General features: G+C 42.1%; 2 protein-coding genes across 3 annotated transcripts in view; one reads left to right on the plus strand and one right to left on the minus strand.

Annotated features, from left to right (window-relative positions):
* Nucleotides 1-1,023: 1,023 nt before the first annotated feature.
* LOC138966110 (coiled-coil domain-containing protein 24-like) lies at nt 1,024-15,617 on the minus strand. Of its 2 annotated transcripts, none has more exons than XM_070338193.1 (9): nt 15,490-15,617; nt 12,644-12,814; nt 9,719-9,882; nt 9,379-9,443; nt 8,718-8,811; nt 5,744-5,839; nt 4,170-4,300; nt 3,216-3,330; nt 1,024-1,677 (listed from the first exon to the last, which is right to left on the minus strand). In XM_070338193.1, exons 2-9 carry the CDS (start codon nt 12,794-12,796, stop codon nt 1,068-1,070), a joined length of 1,428 nt encoding a protein of 475 aa, XP_070194294.1. In that variant the 5' UTR covers nt 12,797-12,814; nt 15,490-15,617; the 3' UTR covers nt 1,024-1,067. The 2 variants fall into 2 exon arrangements, with proteins under 2 accessions (XP_070194294.1, XP_070194293.1); XM_070338192.1 differs by having other exon boundaries at nt 15,495-15,595.
* A 939-nt stretch (nt 15,618-16,556) lies between these two features.
* The window catches only part of LOC138966111 (BAG family molecular chaperone regulator 2-like), a 6,909-nt gene continuing 3,205 nt past the window's right edge, over nt 16,557-20,260 (plus strand). The window contains exons 1-2 of the mRNA XM_070338194.1: nt 16,557-16,809; nt 19,149-20,260. The exon at nt 19,149-20,260 is cut by the window's right edge and continues 3,205 nt beyond it. Coding sequence (XP_070194295.1) covers nt 16,599-16,809; nt 19,149-19,804 — 867 coding nt within the window. The 5' untranslated portion in view covers nt 16,557-16,598 and the 3' untranslated portion in view covers nt 19,805-20,260. The remainder of the gene's footprint in view (nt 16,810-19,148) is intronic.

The raw sequence follows: 20,260 nt of genomic DNA on the forward strand, positions 1-20,260 counted from the left end.
ACATAGAACGACGGAAATTTGACCAATCAGAGCAAACCAGAGCGATGACGTCAGCTGCTCGCGGCGCGGCAGTCGAATGCAACTGAACTTTCTTGTCAGGAGACCCGCTCCACTGTGATACCGCGTTGTGAAAAAAATCGTCGATGTGTGGCCACTCGGCAATTCCCGCGCGACGCACAAAACGGCCTGCGGCGCATAGAGCGTAAAACGGCGTCCAAATGTGGTCCCCGCTTTAGTGAGATACGACATAGATTAAACAAACCAAGACGTCTCTTCTTGACCCTACCATTTAAAATGAAATCTCTGATGTCAAAAGCAAAGCAAAGTTCAAGAAGACGTCACAAGGCAAATAATGGCGTCGCGTCAATATTCTGTCGATTCTCCTGCATATCTCCCAGAAACCAACCAGAATTTCGAGAAAAAAAGTATCTTGGTGATGTTAACATATCAGCAGTACAGGTCATTGCTGCGCTTTGCATGTATCGGTATCGTACATCATTAACCCAGTGTAAAAATGACATGGAAAGGAATCAAACTTAAAATGTCAAATAAAATCTCACACATTCCTACCTTTTTGTCTCAGTTGAGCCTTCAAAAAGACTAAATGACACAAAACAGAGACTGATATTAAAACTTTTTATCACAATAAATAAACACAATGTCCCAACGGAACGTGCTGTTCAAACCTCACACAAGACAGTCATCAAACGCTGTTAATACTGTGCAAGACATTATCTTGTGTGCTCGTACACACCACAGAATGTCACGTGGTCGACTTCCTTCCTATAAACCTCTAAATAGACGATGTTCGGAAATAACTCTGTCAGGTTTGTATGAGTTGCTTTTAGTGAGACAACAAACCACATCAATGCTCCAGTGTTTCAAACACACCCCCTCGCTAGTGATTGGCCTTCAATATCACGAGGGGAGCATGTGTGGATTGTTTGTCTCACTAAAAGCAACGGCACTCACTCTTTCATACCCATACAACCCTGAGAGAGTTATTTCTGAAATGTGTTCATTAGGCTATGGTAAACGCACAGCATGCCGAAAACAGAACCAGAGATTTATGTCGCCTCTCTGTACTGCATCACCATTTTACGAAACCTGTCGGCCGAGCCTGGCCGGGGTAACTGTGGTTTTTCACCAGGTGGAGGGGTGGGGAGGAAAGATCGCCCGCTTTCCGAGTCGGCTTGCGGATCCAAAATGCTTCCCACCGGCACGACCTTGACTTGTGCTGGGCTCATATTCCGACGACGATTCCTCGACCCATCTCTGCGTCTGATCATATCACCCTCTGTGCCTCTGTAGCTGTGTCTTTCTGTCGGGTTTGGCCGAGTCACAGAACTGGGTGGAGAGGTAATACTCAAACTGTCCATGTCGTAATTATCGGAGATGAATCTCCTGTTTGCATTGTTGCTGGATTCAAAGTTATCCCCGTAAGGGGGGGTAGGAGCAGTATCACCAAAGGAGGAAAGCGCACCCTCAGGGGAGGTAACCGTCTGATCAGTGGAAGACACCGGCTTGTCTGAAGAGACGGATGCAGAGTCAGGGGAGGCCACTGAGGGGGCAATGTAATGTGTGGCCCTGAGTGGTGTGGACTTGTGTGATTCTCCGCTAGTGGGGCGCTGGGCTGGACGTAGCCTGGAGTTGATAGGACCCAAGCTTGGCATTTTCCTGTTAGAAATAGACACACACACAAAATGTGTAGCTCCATGTCAAGATAACAATCAATCCAACAAACAATCAATCAAGTAAAAGTGCAAGGCCAAGGCACTGCATACCCCCAGCGAAGGACAAATCGCCTCTCTCTCTCTCTCTCTCCCTCTCCCCCCCCCTCTCTCTCTCTCCCTCTCCCCCCTCTCTCTCTCTATCTCTCTCTCTCTCCCTCCCTCCCTCCCTCCCTCCCTCTCTCCCCATCTCTCCCCCTCTCCCCCCTCTCGCTCTCTCTCCCTCTCTCTCCCTCTCCCCCCCCCTCTCTCTCTCTCTCTCTCCCTCTCCCCCTCTCTCTCTCTCTCTCTCTCTCTCTCTCCCCCTCTCTCTCTCTCTCTCTCTCTCTCTCTCTCTCTCTCTCTCTCTCTCTCTCTCTCTCTCTCTCTCTCTCTCTCTCTCTCACACACACATGAACACACACACACATACATACAAGTGTATACAAACACACACACGTTCACAGCCTCTGTTCACACACTAACACACTATCTCATTCTTTTCTCTGTCTCTCTCTAACACACACACAGTGGCACGCACACACACACACAAACACATGTGCACACAAACTTGCAAACACACACTCGCCACGCACACAAGAGAAAGGCCCCAGAGAGGTCATTGACATCAAAACATCTTGACGACGTCTACTTGCGCGAGCATATTGATGTAGTCTCGCAATTTCCACCTTAACAAGGCGGCCCTGGTTGGCGTAGAATCAATAATCAAAGAGGTGGTCGACACCCACTGTATTTAAGTCAGGATGTTCCCAAATTGTTGGTGAACTTTCATCCCCAACTGTAGCCCCAGTTAGGTCACTAAGAATCCTTCTTTATCATGTATTATCGGCATGAACATTTTTCTAGTCGAAGTCAGCATAGCGTCCGTGGTATACCTCCAGCTTTGCTGGGATAAAACAAACTTCCACAACTCCTTGCTTTTCCATTCATATACATATATCCAAACTATTAGCTTCCAGAAGATGCACACGTGTAAACAGATCCTCTTCTCTCCTAAATAAACATATTTCATGCTGCACCAGACTGACTTTGCTTTTAGACAATTGGGAGCAGGGCTGGCTGCCTTGACAGGATTACAGTACACTGCAACACAGCAGATTGCATCTGCTACAGTGGGACCCCCCCTTTTAACACTAATTTTTCTACCCCATCTATGTTGACCAAGTTTTTTTTAGTCAAGACCTGAGCTGTGCTGCAGCAGGTCATTCAGAATTGTAGTAACTGTGTAGGAACTGTGTAGAAACACGCTGGAATGCAGGCGTTAAATCGTTGTTACAGTAAGCGACTGAAGTGACTGTGTGTCACTAACGGATATATCCGTACCAGGGCAGATAGAGCCATATGAGTGGGTACGGATATATCCATACCTGGGAGACAATGAGACCACCCCCCCCCCCCCCCCCATTTTAAGACTCCCTCCTTTTTAAGACAGAATTTTCTCAGATTGGTTGAGGTCTAAAAAGGGAGGTAATCCATTGTACTCACTTGCCAACCGTGGTGGAGGTGGGGGTAAAGATAGGTTTGTTGACGGTGGGGGTGGCAGGAGCCGTCTCCCTTGACAACAACTCTTTCTCCAGCAGTGAACGTTCTTCACGCAACTCTGCAAGAGAGGCGAAGGTTTTTTTTGGTTTTATTTTGTTCTTTTGAAGTCTGGTGAAAGGCGAGAGAGAGACAATGACAAATTGACAATGACAAATTCTTTATTTACGAGGGTAGTGGCATAAGCAAACAGGTGCTTTTTTACATCCAGCCCTTGCCCATGGGGAAGAGAGAGAGAGAGAGAGAGAAAGAGAGAGAGAGAAAGAGAGAGAGAGAGAGAGAGAGAGAGAGAGAGAGAGAGAGAGAGAGAGAGAAAGAGAGAGTTGAGAGAGGGAGAGAGAGAGAGAGGGGGGGAGAGAGAGAGAGAGAGGGTGGGAGGGAGAGAGAGAGAGTGTGTGTGTGTGAGTGGGGGTGTGTGTGTGTGAGTGGGTGTGTGTGATGTGGTGTGTGTGTGATGTGGTGTGTGTGTGTGTGAGTGTGATGTGGTGTGTGTGTGATGTGGTGTATGTGTGATGTGGTGTGTGTGTGTGATGTGGTGTGTGTGTGTGATGTGGTGTGTGTGTGTGTGATGTGGTGTGTGTGTGATGTGGTGTGTGTGTGTGTGATGTGGTGTGTGTGTGATGTGGTGTGTGTGATGTGGTGTGTGTGTGATGTGGTGTGTGTGTGATGTGGTGTGTGTGTGTGTGATGTGGTGTGTGTGTGATGTAGTGTGCGTGTGTGTGTGTGTGTGTGTATGTACGTTTGTCCTGTCACTGAGTGGCAATGCACATGTACCTGTTAGAAGAGATTTCAGTCACCCCTAACAACCACGCACACAAACACACGCATGCACAAACACACGCACGCACGCAATCACGCACAAACACACGCTCAAACACACACAGAGTCTGCCTAACTGACCAGCAATGGTTGGTTCTCGTGTTAGAGCAGGTGAGCCAGCGTGGCTGCGAATGTCTGCAGCGTTGTCAAGACAACCGTGCAGAAATAGCACGTCCGCCTCCAGTTGCTCCATCTCCTTTGTCAGGGTTTCTCTGGGGGAGAGAATAAAATCCGCCTACATGTAGTCTTCTTGATATTACTGTGACGATACTATTGCTCAGGGGTTTGCACACATCTGGTCAAAACCTAGTCTACCGATTCATTAAACAAGTCGCGTAAGGCGAAATTACTACATTTAGTCAAGCTGTGGAACTCACAGAATTAAACTGAACGCATTTTTTCATAATGACCGTAGTCCGCCGCTCGTGCAAAAGGCACTGAAATTAACGAGTCTGTTTAGCGCGGTAGTGGTTGTGCTGTGCTGCATAGCACGCTTTTCTGTATCTCTCTTCGTTTTAACTTTCTGAGCGTGTTTTTAATCCAAACATATCATATCTATATGTATTTGGAATCAGGAACCGACAAGGAATAAGATGAAAATGTTTTTAAATCGATTTAGAAAATTTAATTCTAATCATAATTTTTATATTTTTTAATTTTCAGAGCTTGTTTTTAATCTGAATATAACATATTTATATGTTTTTGGAATCAGAAAATGATGAAAAATAAGATGAACGTAATTTTGGATCGTTTAATACAAAATTAATTTTAATTACAATTTTCAGATTTTTAATTACCAAAGTCATTGATTAATTTTTAAGCCTCCAAGCTGAAATGCAATACCAAAGTCCAGCCTTTGTCGAAGATTGCTTGGCCAAAATTTCAATCAATTTGATTAAAAAATGAGGGTGTGACAGTGCCGCCTCAACTTTTACAAAAAGCCGGATATGACGTCATCAAAGACATTTATCCAAAAAATGAAAAAAACGTCTGAGGATATCATACCCAGGAACTCTCATGTAAAATTTCATAAAGATCGGTCCAGTAGTTTACTCTGAATCGCTCTACACACACAGACAGACAGACACACACACACACAGACACACATACACCACGACCCTCGTCTCGATTCCCCCTCTATGTTAAAACATTTAGTCAAAACTTGACTAAATGTAAAAAAACAGATAGACTGCAAACGATCCAAAAATCCAGAATCAAACAACAAGAATGGTTTGTTATTCGAACATTTCAATTCTTAATCTCTTGTTAAATATCCCAATAATTAACCATTCTTCTTTTGGATCACAGATTCAATGCATTGATCAAGCATAGAATTAATAATTGAACATCAACTTCAGCATGGATTTCCTGTCAGCGTGTGGACAATCTTGTGTGCATACACATATTAAAACTTCAGAGTCGATCACAGCAAAGGTCTTATGCCGTAGAGAACAAAAGATAAGCCTGTATGAAAAATAGATTCTGAAACATTGAGGGTGTTTTTGCGACACAATGGCAGCCAAAATTTCTTTGAGATCATGACCCAGGCAAAAATGAATTGTTTCCCCCAACCATGTTAAAGGGATAGTATCGAAGAAAAAAAAGGCCCCAAGATCACTTGCGAAACAAAGATCAGAAGAAGAAGCCATGGTCACCTGAGTCTGATGCAGACCTCACCAAAGTGCACGTAGTTCAGCTTCTGGTTGGCAGAAGTCACGTCCTCGTGGATTGTGCAAGACAGATCAGCTCGTCTGGAAGCAACAATTATGACACATTCAAGACGAGAAACTAACAAGAAGGGCAAAGCCCATACGACTCACATGCTTGACCTTGACCTTTACATGACCTTGACCTTCACTAAGAACTGCTTTACACATTTTTCCTACCAAAATACATGTGACCTTGACCCAAGGTCAAGGTCATCCAAGGTCATGCAACACAAAGCTGTTAATTCAAGACATAGGAAGTACAATGGTGCTTATTGGCTCTTTCTACCATGAGATATGGTCACTTTTAGTGGTTCACTACCTTATTTTGGTCACATTTCATAAGGGTCAAAGTGACCTTGACCTTGATCATATGTGACCAAATGTGTCTTATGATGAAAGCATAACATGTGCCCCACATAATTTTTAAGTTTGAAACAGTTATCTTCCATAGTTCAGGGTCAAGGTCACTTCAAAATATGTATACAATCCAACTTTGAAGAGCTCCTGTGACCTTGACCTTGAAGCAAGGTAAACCAAACTGGTATCAAAAGATGGGGCTTACTTTGCCCTATATATCATATATAGGTGAGGTATTCAATCTCAAAAACTTCAGAGAAAATGTGAAAAATGTGAAAAATAGCTGTTTTTTAGACAACATTTATGGCCCCTGCGACCTTGACCTTGAAGCAAGGTCAAGATGCTATGTATGTTTTTTGGGGCCTTGTCATCATACACCATCTTGCCAAATTTGGTACTGATAGACTGAATAGTGTCCAAGAAATATCCAACGTTAAAGTTTTCCGGACGGACGGACGGACGACTCGGGTGAGTACATAGACTCACTTTTGCTTCGCATGTGAGTCAAAAATCTGATTGAATTAATCAGTTTACGAAGTACACTAATAATAATTACCCTTATATTCAGCAAAACAGCCATTCTGAGCAATTATGAATGTTCAAATCCGGTTAAAACAAATATGTAGAGCTTTGACATCGGCCTCCTAATCAGAAGGTCGTGAGTTCAAATCCCGGCCGCGGCCACCTGGTGGGCTAAGGGTGGAGATTGTTCCTATCCTCCAGGTCGGCTTATGTGCAGACCTGCTAGTGCCTTATCCCCCTTTGTGTCTACACACAAGCGGAGGACCAAGTGCGCACGGAAAAGATCCTGTAACGCATGTCAGAGTTTGGTGGGTTATAGAAACACGAAAATACACAGCATGCTTCCCCCGAAATCGACGAATGCTCCCTGAATGGTGGGGTAAAAACGATCATACACGTAAAAATCGACTCGTGTAAAAACATGAGTGAACGTGGGAGTTTCAGCCCATGATTGAAGAAGAAGAAGAAGAAGAAGAAGAAGAAGATATAGAGCTTTGGTAACAAGAAGATTGCATCCAAGTCCTTGTGTTTAGGGGATCCGTGGACATATTTACAACAGGTGGACTTTCCAAGACCATCCTACAGGGAAAAGTGCAGAAACACTGTGACTCTATGAAGAAATCATCTGAGAAAATGAGGTAGACGGAGTCTTTTACTTTGTACTGGAGGGTTTTAAAAGAGAGGTTTCACAGTACAAGGTTGTCGTCACCAAAACTGAGACTGGTCCTTTTTGCACAGAATCAAATGACGACATTTATAACAAATGATGTCATTATCAAGATTGGTACATGACGTATTATTGTGGATAATTTCTTTGTGATCCGTTGTGTTTTTGTAAAGATACAGTGTATTTAGTCATGTAAGCGAGAGACACTGGCCTAAAAAATGGCGGCAAAAAGCACATTTTCAGAGAAGGATTTTCGATCCTACATCAAAATAAGAATGGTACTTGGTAAAACGGCCGGTGACATACTTGAAGAGCTGAGAACTGTAAGCCAAGGCACAGCACCATCTCGCGCGACAGTTTTTCGGTGGGCAAAGCATGTCTCAACAGGGAAAACGTCTGCGGAAGATGCAAGGGGAAAAGTGAAGAAACCACCTGTAACCGACAATAAAATGGTGTCCCATGTGCAACGGTTAGTTGATGAAGATCCCCGAGTGAGCAGTCATTTTATCGCCGAAACACTGGACATTTCGTCGTCGTCTGTCTTGAGAATTTTAAAACACAAACTTGGATACACAAAGGTGTGCGCGCGATGGGTACCACATTTCTTCACTGAAGAGAACAAGAGGTGTAGGGTTACGTTTGCCCAACGGCTACTCAAGATATACGACGGATGTGATCAAAAACGCTTGGATGAGATCGTGACTGGAGACGAAACTTGGGTGTACTTCTTTGAGCCAAAAAGAAAAGCTCAAAACAAAGCATGGATAAAAAAAGGTGCCAATGCCCCTCGGATAGTGCGAAAAAGTCGCTCCGTCAAGAAGGTTTTATACACAATATTTTATAACACAAAGGACGTCATTTTTCAAAAACCACGCGAAAAAGGCAGAAGCATCACTGGGGTGTACTACAAGGAAAAAGTTCTTGCTGGCATCGTTCGTTACTACAAGAGAGCCAGACCAACTACAGGATTGAAAGGGATCAAATTACTTCATAACGCACCTGCTCACAAATCCAAGGTGGTGAAAGAGTACCTGGAGGAAGAAAACTTTGAAACTTTGCCACATCCTCCCTACTCTCCTGATCTTGCACCCTGTGACTTTTTTTTGTTTCCTCATCTGAAAAGACAATTGGCTGGGCGTCGATTTGACAGTCGATCAGCCCTCGGATCGGTTGTTTTCCAGTGTGTGAACCAGGTGCCAAAAAACGACTTCAAACGGTCATTTCTTGACTGGGTCCAACGACTTAAACTGTGTGTAGCCGCTAAGGGAGAATACTTCGAGGGTTTGAAATAAAAAACAACTGCATCATCTAAAGATTTCCCGGTTTTTGAGACCAGTCTCAGTCTTGGTGACGACAACCTTGTATTCCACTGACCTGCTGGCTTCATTGGAGGGACTGAGAGGTGTCTCTCTCCCGTCACTTGACATGGCCGACTGAGGGCGAGCCATACCCAGCGATGAGCCGCTCCCTGCGTCAAACAAACATATGTTAAATGCAATTAAGACGCTTTTTGGTAGGTACTGTATCACTTTTAAGCTTAAAACAGAGTTTCATTTAAATTTTACCTTTTATGCTCAGATTACTTCTTTTCTTTTTTCTTTCTTGTTTTTTTTACTTACAAGAGGACTTTTTGTTTAGGTATAAACATCATTAAAATTACAGAGAGCACACACACGCACACACACACACACACACACACACACACACACACACACACACACACACACACACACACACACACACACACACACGCGCTCACAGAAACTCACAAACTCACATGCACTCATTTGTTTTTTAATTCAAGCATTGAGCTATAGTTCTTAAAAATAAATTCAATTTTCAATGTTCAATTCAGAATTTTGCTAACAGCATCCAGTGTGTAACTTAAACCCAAGGCAAAAGAAAGTTTTAAACCAACATGTCATATAGGTGATGATTTAAAAGTTTGAATAAAACAAAAAGAATAGCCCTTACCTGTTCTGCCAGAAGAAAAAAACTATATAAAAAAAATTCAAATTGCTCACTAATTACTCACTTTTTGATTCTTCAGCATAATCTAGAATTTGTGAATTGTGTCTTGAAAATAATGCTTCAGGATTCCTGAGGAAAAACAAATGACTGGAATTAGAATAAATACAGGCATATTCTTTTCAAAGTAAAATAAAGATCCCCTGCAGTCATGTAAGTTTGTAATGTTTTAAAGAGAACACAATACATGTACCACACTAGGGAAGAAAACAGTCTTCTGTGATTTAAAGTAATGGAGAAGAGATGAAAAAAAAAGTACATCAAGCATATTTAAGTGTGTGACTTAATCAATTGAGTACTTTAAAGCAAAAGGTGAGGGGAGGGAAAGGGTCAATATCTTTACTTACATTCCTTTCCTCGTGGATTTGTCACGCACATTCTCAGCCAGGAAACATATTTCCTGAACCAGCCTGTCTCGAACATGAGGAGGTTCTGCCAGTTTTGGTGTGCTCCGACTCTCACTCTCCGTTTCATCCTGGTAATCTCGCCAGATCTCCAGCAGCATCTCCACCTTGGTTAAAGCAACATTGAAATACAGTGGAACCCTCCTTTAAAACCTCCGAAAATCCAACAAAATCAGGTCTTAAAAGTGGCCGTCTACATTTTTGCTTTTTTTCAATAATCTTATGGTTAGATTTCGCTAAAAAGTTATGTCAGACATGGGGAAAAAAGTTATGGAAAAAAATATAAAATGTAAAAAAAGATGTTATTTTTGGGTAGCGTGACTCACGCTTCCAATATTTTGTTTTCTGTTTGCTGAGAACATGTGCTTTGCCTAAAAATACTGACCTATCGAATTCATGTCACTATGCTTCTAGCCACGCCCAAACAAGTGCAGCACACGTTTGACACTGGAGCGCTGTCCACGCTTTTTTTTTAAACGCACGAAATGCACGGGATTTGAGAGGAGTTTTGCGCTTGGCATTTTCCAAATAAGGATATCCTACTATGAGAACTTACGCTGGAATGCTACAATGAATTTTCAAACGGCTACACTGGCTTCGTCTTTCCTGATCGATATTTGTAGATAATAGACTCTGCATTTTAATGGTCAAATGGCGATTTCGGTATAACAATGTAGACAAGGACCTTTAACATGTAGACAAGGACCTTTAACATGTAGACAAGGACCTTTAACATGTAGACAAGGACCTTTAACATGTAGACAAGGACCTTTAACATGTAGACAAGGACCTTTAAAACGGAGGAGATCTTGAAATGGGGGTAAATTTACAGAAGTTATGAAAAGAAAATCTGAAAAAACCCAGTCTTAAAGGGGGGGGGGTGTCTAAAATAAGTGGAACTTCTTCTTCTTCTGCGTTCGTGGGCTGAAGCTCCCACGTACACTCGTGTTTTTTGCACGAGTGGAATTTTATGTGTATGACCGTGTTTTTACCCCGCCATTTAGGCAGCCATACGCCGTTTTCGGAGGAAGCATGCTGGGTATGTTCGTGTTTCGATAACCCACCGAACTCTGACATGGATTACAGGATCTTTTTCGTGCGCCCTTGGTCTTGTGCTTGCGTGTACACACGGGGAGTGTTCGGACACCGAGGAGAGTTTTGCACACAAAGTTGACTCTGAGAAATAAATCTCTCGCCGAACGTGGGGACGAACTCACTCTGACAGCGGCCAACTGGATACAAATCCAGCGCGCTACCGACTGAGCTACATCCCCGCCCTGCTCTACCGACTGAGCTACATCCCTGCCCTGCTCTACCGACTGAGCTACATCCCCGCCCTGCTCTACCGACTGAGCTACATCCCCGCCCTGCTCTACCGACTGAGCTACATCCCCGCCCTGCTCTACCGACTGAGCTACATCCTCGCCCTGCTCTACCGACTGAGCTACATCCTCGCCCTGCTCTACCGACTGAGCTACATCCCTGCCCTGCTCTACCGACTGAGCTACATCCCCGCCCTGCTCTACCGACTGAGCTACATCCCCGCCCTGCTCTACCGACTGAGCTACATCCTCGCCCTCTCGTGGAACTAAAAAGGGGGGGTTTCACTGCAACATGACATTTAGACACCTTAAAGGTCCTCTCTGCCTTGTTGGTTCATCGTCTCAGATCTATCCAGGCTGTTACATGGGATAAGACCATCCTTCTGCTTGGTCACATATCAAACATCAACGTCCTGGCTGCATACTGATGTCAGTTGGAATGATTTGATGAATTAATTTCTCCAAAAGCCACTAATGGTTTTTTTTTCCATTAAATTAATTTCCCCAAAATTCCCACTGTGCACAATTAAAGAGCACCCAGGGTGTTAATTATTTCTATGTGATAAATGGCGGGGTGAAGGTCTGGCCAGACGTGAGAGGGCGAGCCCAACCGTTTTCACTGGAAGGGGTGGGCCTTATAAGGACTGGGTGGCCGAGTGGTAACGCACTTGCGCTCGGAAGCGAGAGGTTGCGAGTTCGACCCTGGGTCAGGGCGTTAGCAATTTTCTCCCCCCTTTCCTAACCTAGGTGGTGGGTTCACGAGCTAGTCTTTCGGATGAGACGAAAAACCGAGGTCCCTTCGTGTACACTACATTGGGGTGTGCACGTTAAAGATCCCATGATTGACAAAAGGGTCTTTCCTGGCAAAATTGTATAGGCATAGATTAAAAATGTCCACCAAAATACCCGTGTGACTTGGAATAATAGGCCGTGAAAAGTAGGATATGCGCCGAAATGGCTGCGATCTGCTGGTCGATGTGTATGCGTGATGTATTGTGTAAAACATTCCATCTCACACGGCATAAATAGATCCCTGCGCCTTGAGTCCGAGTCTGGAGATACGCGCGCGATATAATAACATAACTTAACAAATCTGAAAACTGCCTTACATATATATATTTCAATCTCTGATCAGCTGTTCACTCAGTGTTTCTCATAATTGATCAATTGTTCTTTTTTCAGAATGGCAGTTGGTGTCAATTATTTGAACAAATACACAAAGGGAAAACATACATGTACAAGCATCTGCTTCACCATGTTTTAATTTTCTGTTGTACACATTAATTTTACTTTCAAAACTTTTTGTGAGGAAAAAAAAGGTGTCGACATGCTGTCAAACCGAGACAGTCGTGTTGAAACACCTCTGGACTACACAAAAATATAATCTTCACACAAGCAGCAGATGCAAAATACAACAAAAAATGTACCACAGAAAAGGCTTTTCTTTTAAAAAATTAAGAATAAAAAACATACCGAAAAAAAGACAGAAGTAGACAGGCAAAAAAAAATCACAATAACAACATCAACTGTGTTGGGTCTGCTTTACCTCATTATGTAAATCCAAAGTTGTTTCAACTAGATCTATGCCCAGCATGCTCCTGATTTCCTCCTGTTCTTCGGGTGACACGTTCTGCTCCACGAGTTTCCATAGCGATAGAGGTGGTGAATACAACCAGGGATCACCCCCAGAAAACGCCATATTGGCAGCTTTACTGGACTGCAAAAGAAAAAAGTACAAAAACAATTTCAGAACCAAGACTGTGGCTGCTCAACATTGGATATACACACACATAATTATATAACACACACACACACATATAGAGAGAGAATACTACATGGCTTGCTGTGTCGTACCAGCCTCACACGAGTTGTTTTTCTAAATAGTGTACTGCGAGCGAAAGCAAGCTGTTCACTATTTGAAAAAGCAACGAGTGTTAAGCAAGCCATGTAGTATTCTGTTGATCCTACAAACTGTACTTACATGTATTTTACTCAAAACGTCCCGCAGTGCCAGTGGAGGCGTCCAAATTGAAGACACTTCTTTTGGAACCAAAGCCTCTTGCCAATCTTTGATGTCAAAGCAAAGACACTCACTCTAAAAAGTGTAGCGTGACGTGAAAGTTCTAAAATTTCTGCCAGGAGAAACACAGCGTAAAAGGGTTTCCATAATGACGTTTGTCTCGGTGACTTTGGGATCATAAGCAGTTGAAAAGCAGGGCCGGAATGTATGTAGCGAGGATAGAGACTTTAGCCCGGGATAAACCCTATCCTCGAGCTAAAAATATCCCAATGCATGAGTCGAGGTAAGCCGGGTCAAATTATCCCCTCGTTTTGGAGCTGATAAGTCTCTTATCCCGGGGTTAGTGGAAAAACAACATGGCGACGGTCGCACTTCAAGTGCGAAGAAACCATGTTTTCACATACTGGAATAACCTGTTTAATGTGTTTGATGTAAATGAACTGTAAAAAAATGTCGGTTTTGACGCGGACATTTGTGTGATCACTGACAGTGTTTAAAACGAATTTGAACTTCAAATCGAAATGGCGATCCACCCACCCCCTCCCTTTCCCTCCAACTTACTTCACTTGAATCCTAGAACAAATGTCCTTGTTGCGCCGCATTTTGCCTTACCTAATGTGAATTTGCACAAGAAAACAACAACGCGAAGAAAACAATGGCACGAAAACAAGACCGGAACCAAGTTCGAAGAAACATTTCATCACGCTTTTCATGACGTCACGGTCTACATGGGTAATTTAGAACAGAGTGACGTCACCTTTTGAACGCGGATTCCTGAATTTAGAACCGTCTTGACATTCTATCATGCGCAGAGATGCGGAAATCCCCATGCCAAAAATAGATCGAGGGGAAAGCTCAGGTTAGTTATTTTTTCTGTAGTCTTGACACAAGCATTGCGCTAAAGTATCGATGATATTCTGGGGATAGATAGTCCGGGTTAAGCTTTTATCCCGGATTAAGATAGACCTTGCTACATACATTCCGGCCCACTAGGTCCCTGCCAAACAAGTTTGACATGACCTCATTTACATGATATACACACGTGTGGTTTTAACAATATTGTTATCTCATGAGTGTGGTCTCACTCATGTATGTAGGATAAATATATATAAAACACACACACATGCATACAGAGTCACACGCACACACACACGCGAACGATGAATATCTAACAAAACGATCGAACAGCACAATAACTGAATAAGAAAAAGGCAAAAATGAAAGACAGACGGAAAGCTCACAACAATGTTTTAATGAAGGTTTGCATTTTGTAAAAGGACATTAAAATAATCTTATAAAACTTCCTTTCTTCTTCCGAGTCATGAACTGGGTCCTTTTGAACGTTTTAGTTCAGTAGAGCTGGTTAAAAAGGTTCTGTGGTCTGCAGTCTTACTTTAATCTCTTTACTGTTTTAATTTTTTTTATTTCAAATCTTGCCATTTCGTTACCAAGACTTGCATTAGTTTGATATAATCTAAAGTGAACGATGCATTTTCGTTGAGGTGACATTACCTGCTATTCCGACTTGGTCGTGTGACAGACGTTTTCTTCCACACGAGATTACGTTGATTGTCTAACGAAGCCATCAGGCTGAGTTAGACATCAGCTAATCGAGTGTGGAAGAAAACTCTGTCACACGACCAAGTCGGAATAGCATTTATGTCTCACAGCTTCAACAGAGGAGAGAACAAACACGTTTTGTGTACTCAAGCTTGACAAACCTAAACACAGGAGCAGCCATTGTGGAGAGATCTACTTTTTGATGGAAGTGACCGAACAACTGTGAATGACGTCTCGGTATAAGTAAATGACGTCACAGTCATCGTCACAGTCTGTATCTTTTGAAGCATCGCATTCTTCATGACTTCTTTCTGTGTCTGCATCCGCGAAATGTTTGTTCATTCCGGAATCTTTGTCATCTATGTTGAGAACTATGTCATCTATGTCCTTATAGTGTCAGACTAACAGGCCTCCTGAGCGAGCCACTTTCCAAGGGCAGCTATATTCGCGTATGGAAACAGTACTGTCGTCTGGGATGCCGTTTTCAGTATTCTCAGCGTTGACGAATTTGTAAAGAGAAGAACCGATAACAGCAGGAGAAATAAAAGTCGTGTGTGCATTTTGGGGCTTTTGGAGGGACGAGTTCGAGTTTGAATCCGTTCTTGCACATGCTCCAAAGCGTGTAACATACAATCTTGCACACGTTTGTTTTAGAAGTGGCAAAGAAGGAAAGCGTGTGACATTGTTCTTTACACTTTCTAACAGTCCAACAGGATTAGCCCGATTTGTTGTTACAATGCGAACACGTCCATTCTCAGATTACTCCATAACCTGAAATAACAGACTAAACACGTTGTAATGCCAAAACGTACCTCACCAAAAATAAATATTAGTCCTGAACAACAGCTTTGTCGTGGTTGCTATTTCATCCTAAACTTGGAAGTGGTTGGGCAATCCGCCATGTTGTTTACAAAACGGTGTCGGGGCAATGGTGGTCCCGAAAAACATCCCATCCGGTTTATGTCATCCTATATTTTGTTCACCCTAAAATTATTTCAAGATCAACAGTGTCAACCCAACACAACTTTTACGAAATCAATACTTTGCTGAAACGAAAATTAATCACTTAAAGAACGTTTTACAGTTTAGTATAAAGATTTACAAAGGTTCACACAGAAAAGTGATCACCCAGTCCCCATACAGTGAAAAACACACTGACACACCGTGACTACTGAACTGAACTGATAAACTTTAACGTTGTAAATTCAGGAACGGTTTACTACTGCAATGTAAGCCTCTAATTTTGCAGAACTTGCTCTTCTAAGCCATGCCATATCATGTTACAGAATGTCTATCGTTTACATGGGGTTACTGACTCGAAACGGAAACTGAACTCGGCGCAGACTTTTTTTCGAGGGAAAAATGACACCTCTGTCAATATTACGTATGCATTTTCTGTACCATGTTGGCAGTCATTTTCCTCGGTCAAATGACTAAATTAGTTATTTATGCTTAATTTTGGAGCTCAATTCGTCACTGAATAAACGGTTACGATAAAGTCTTCAGTTGGTTTGTTTGACTAAAATGACTTCAATCAAAAATAAGTCAATATTTAATGCCACTGGATTGTGAGCTCTGAATTTGTAACGGCTGATGCCAAAAGAAATGTGAATCGCGCTGGACATTCATGCAGCTCGGTAACTGACGTAACGCTTTCTCCTGTATACAACATACATTATAACTCCGTTATTTTTAATTTCTTTGACTTAAAACTTGGAATAAAGTCAGATAATATTGTGAAGATACTATAAAAATATTACATGTACATGCTTTAGTTTGAGGTCGCGCAAGGTAGTGCAAGGTCGCGTGTGGTCGCGTGCGGTCGCGTAGTAATTAGTCAGACCGCCGCCATTCGTCTCTTCAAATCGAGGACAACCCAGAACAACAAGGGGAATAACCGAACTTGATCAATTCAATCAACATGGCAGCGGCTGCTTCATCGTCTGACGATGAGATGAACAAAAACCCGATTGCAGCTGATTCTTATACACTCTGTTCCTTCGTGGATGAAGTTGAGAGCAGAGTGGATATGTTTCGGAAGCAGGCCATGGCGATGGTTGGGGAACAAGCAAGTCTTTTGCTGATAATCGACCAGCTGAAAAATGACTGTTGTAAATCTGACTTATCTCCTGGTGAGTGAGCACAATCGAGAATGTTCTCTATTGTTCTATGATCAAGTATGGTAAATGTCGGATCTTTTGACGCCTCAAAGTTGTGTAAGCTTGTGTTGTCTTCGGCGTAGGAAATCTATAAAGATAGGCAGTAATGCAGAACATGTTACGTTACACACTGAAGAAGGATGTTCCTCAATCACTCCTAGTCCTACATGATTTATGCACTTTAGCCAGTTTAGGCCAAACAAAAAAATAGGTGTGGTTACGGTAACATAGCCAAAAAAATTAGGGTAGGTAGGTAGGCAATCACTTTTTTTTTTTTTAACTTTTTTTTCTAATGTGTACAAATTAAACCTACTTGACAGGGAAATAAGTGTGTGACTCGGGCGCTTTCGCTTTCATTGCGTTTTTTGCACTCGTTTTTTTTTTTTGTGTGTGACAAATGTAATAAAAAGTTATAGGATCGGCCCCTAAAAATAGGGTAGGTCGGGTTACCGTAACCACACCTATTTTTTTTTTAGGCCTTAGGTCATTTGTACTTTCGCTTTCTGAAGACGGTTGTTCTTCCGTATGACACATTTTCGGATTGTTCAATTATTTGTTTTGTACATGTATCGACAGCCCAACTGCTTGCAGACAGACTATTTCAAACTTGAAATGTCTATATTGGGAGATATTATATATAGTATTAATACTACTGTACTTGTAGCGCAGAAGGGGTCTATGTCAACTGTGGGGAATTCTCTGTAGGTTGATTTCCTGTGAGTGTTTTCGCTGTATACAGGGAATCCCCCTGGATGGATGTAGCGTTTCGCCTACCTCGCTGAAAGTCACTTGATGCTTAGCGACATCGGTAGAATTTGATGTTTTTCTGTCAGTAACGATACGCTAAGGTCATTCAAATCAGTTTACGGCAGTCACGCAATTGGCTCGAGATTGAGCAATATAGTACTTTTCTACAAGAAATCCACCCAGGGGGATTTCCTGTATATACAGGAAAAACGTCTACAGGAAATGCACCTACAGGAAATCCCCCAATTTTTGTCGTCATGGCACTAATAGTAAGGCCTAAAAAAAAAATAGGTGTGGTTACGGTAACCCGACCTACCCTATTTTTTGGGGCCGACCCTATAACTTTTTATTACATTTGTCAAAAAAATAGTGCAGAAAACGCAATGAAAGCGAAAGCGCCAGACACTTAGGCCAAAAAAAAAAAGGTCTGTTTACGGTAACATAGGCCCAAAAAATAGGGTCGGTAGGTCGGGGTTTTTTTTTTTTTTTTTTTTCTCTCCAAAAAACCATATTTTTACCGTTAATTTGCAAAAAAAACAAAAGATTTTATTTTATTTTTTTTTTTCCCAAATGCCAAAAAAAAGTCTAGGGTCGCGCAAAAAAAATAGGGTCGGTCGGGTTACCGTAAACAGACTATTTTTTTTTTTTTGGCCTGTCAAGTAGGTTTAATTTGAACATGTTAGAAAAAAAAGTTTAAAAAAAAAAAAGTGATTGCCTACCTTCCTACCCTATTTTTTTTGGCTATGTTACCGTAACCACACCTATTATTGTTTTTGGCCTAATAGCAGTAGTATTGTCTAGATCAAGTCACATTTTCGTCTTACTCATAATAGTGTTAATAGCATTTCATCTATTGCCACACTTTCAACAAATATATATGAAGACACAGTTGACTCTTTTAAAACCTGCAATGTTTTACTTTCAGAAAGTTAAAATAAAACATGAAATAAAAGATACACAACAGATAAAAACAGAAGATAACTGATAGCATGACTTTATTTTTAATTGTTTTTACTTCCAAAATGAACGAAGTAATTTGACCATTTTACTTCGTTCATTATAAAGGTGACCATGGGTGTTCTGTGTCTGCATATAATATCAGTGAGCTGTGAAAACTGTCGACATTATTGTCGACTGTGGCAATGTCTGTTGCAGAGAATCTCGTTAACAAAGGGAAGTAAGCGCTCTAAATTAGTAAATGTATACGGCATGTGTAAAAGAGTAAGTGAGAGGTATGTGGAACCAGTCTCCTGGCACCTGAGAGAATAATAAGGCCCAAAAAAAAAGTCTGTTTACGGTAACCCGACCGACCCTATTTTTTTCGCGCGACCCTAGACTTTTTTTGGCATTTGGGGAAAATAACGTACAAATATGATTTTTTGGGGGGGGGAAAAAAAAAAATATCCCGACCTACCGACCCTATTTTTTTGGTCTATGTTACCGTAAACAGACTATTTTTATTTTTTTTTGCCTAACAAGCATTTTAAATAAACAAGGGACTTTCATCCTGAACAAATTTTATTTCACACCATTTTTTTATTTAAATGTTTTTGTGCCTGTTGCAGAGGACTATCAAGAACTTGTGACCAACATGGAGCGTCTCAAGGCGAGGATCGAGGCGGTTCAAATCCACGTCCACACCGTCCGCGATGACGGGCAGGTGGAGGCGCTCGACAAGGTCAACAACGCCCTGCAGGAGCTTCACAGCAGGCTTTACTCTGAGGAGCATGCTCGCTCCACTGCGGTCAAACAGGCACACACCTATCTCAACGCCTGTTTGCCGGAAGCGGTGGGATCAGTTGATTTAAGTTTTCAGAGCATGGTTATAGGCTGTGCCTTGGACGATCAGAAAGACGTACGACGTCGCCTGGAGACTCTGTTGCGCGACTGTAGCAGGCAGACTAGGCCCGGTAGTACTCATTCTTCCGTCAAGAAAACAGATCCTGCTTCTTCGGAGCGATCCAACAACGCAACAGCGAGTTTGGAATCTACAAACACAGGGGAAGCGTCCGTGAAGAATAAACCAACGTCAAATAAAGAAAAGGATGCCAATTCCAGGGACAGTATACAAAATCATCTGAGAGAAGAGTGGTTTTCTGCTCCTAACAGTAACAGCAAAGATGATGATTTGTCAGTCACACAGCAACAAGGGGAGAGCATTGAACAGCTTCATGCTAAGACAGACAACACAAAACATAACCATAGCAATCATCCAGCCTGAAAATGCCACAAACAGTTGATCTCTGTGCCACTGTTATTGCTCCTGAAGTGTTTAATATGAGTGATTGTCCTCTTTCATATTGTCCTCTTCTTCTTCAGTTCCTGTGACGTGTTTTTATTCTTTTGTTGGACACTGTCTTTGCTTACTTTATCAGTAATTTAGGGCTGTGTAAATACTGTAATAGTGTTTGTAAACTGAGTATTTGTTGGCCACAGTTTTTCTTGGGAGGGATTGTTATAAAACAGCAAGCTGATTCCGGTGCCATACAGTGGGAGAGCTTACAACACAACTTTTATTCAGCTTTGGGTCGCTTTCTTTTAAAAAATATGTTTGTACTGTTTCTTTGATACCTGATCTTATTGACTTTTAGATACATGTACAGCACATTTTTTAGTGCTTATAAGTCAGTATTTACATGTACAGGGAAGTGCCAAGTGAAGTTTATCTGTTGTTGTT

The sequence above is a fragment of the Littorina saxatilis genome, linkage group LG5 (assembly GCF_037325665.1).
Source record: "Littorina saxatilis isolate snail1 linkage group LG5, US_GU_Lsax_2.0, whole genome shotgun sequence".
Taxonomy (NCBI): Eukaryota; Metazoa; Mollusca; class Gastropoda; order Littorinimorpha; family Littorinidae; genus Littorina; species Littorina saxatilis.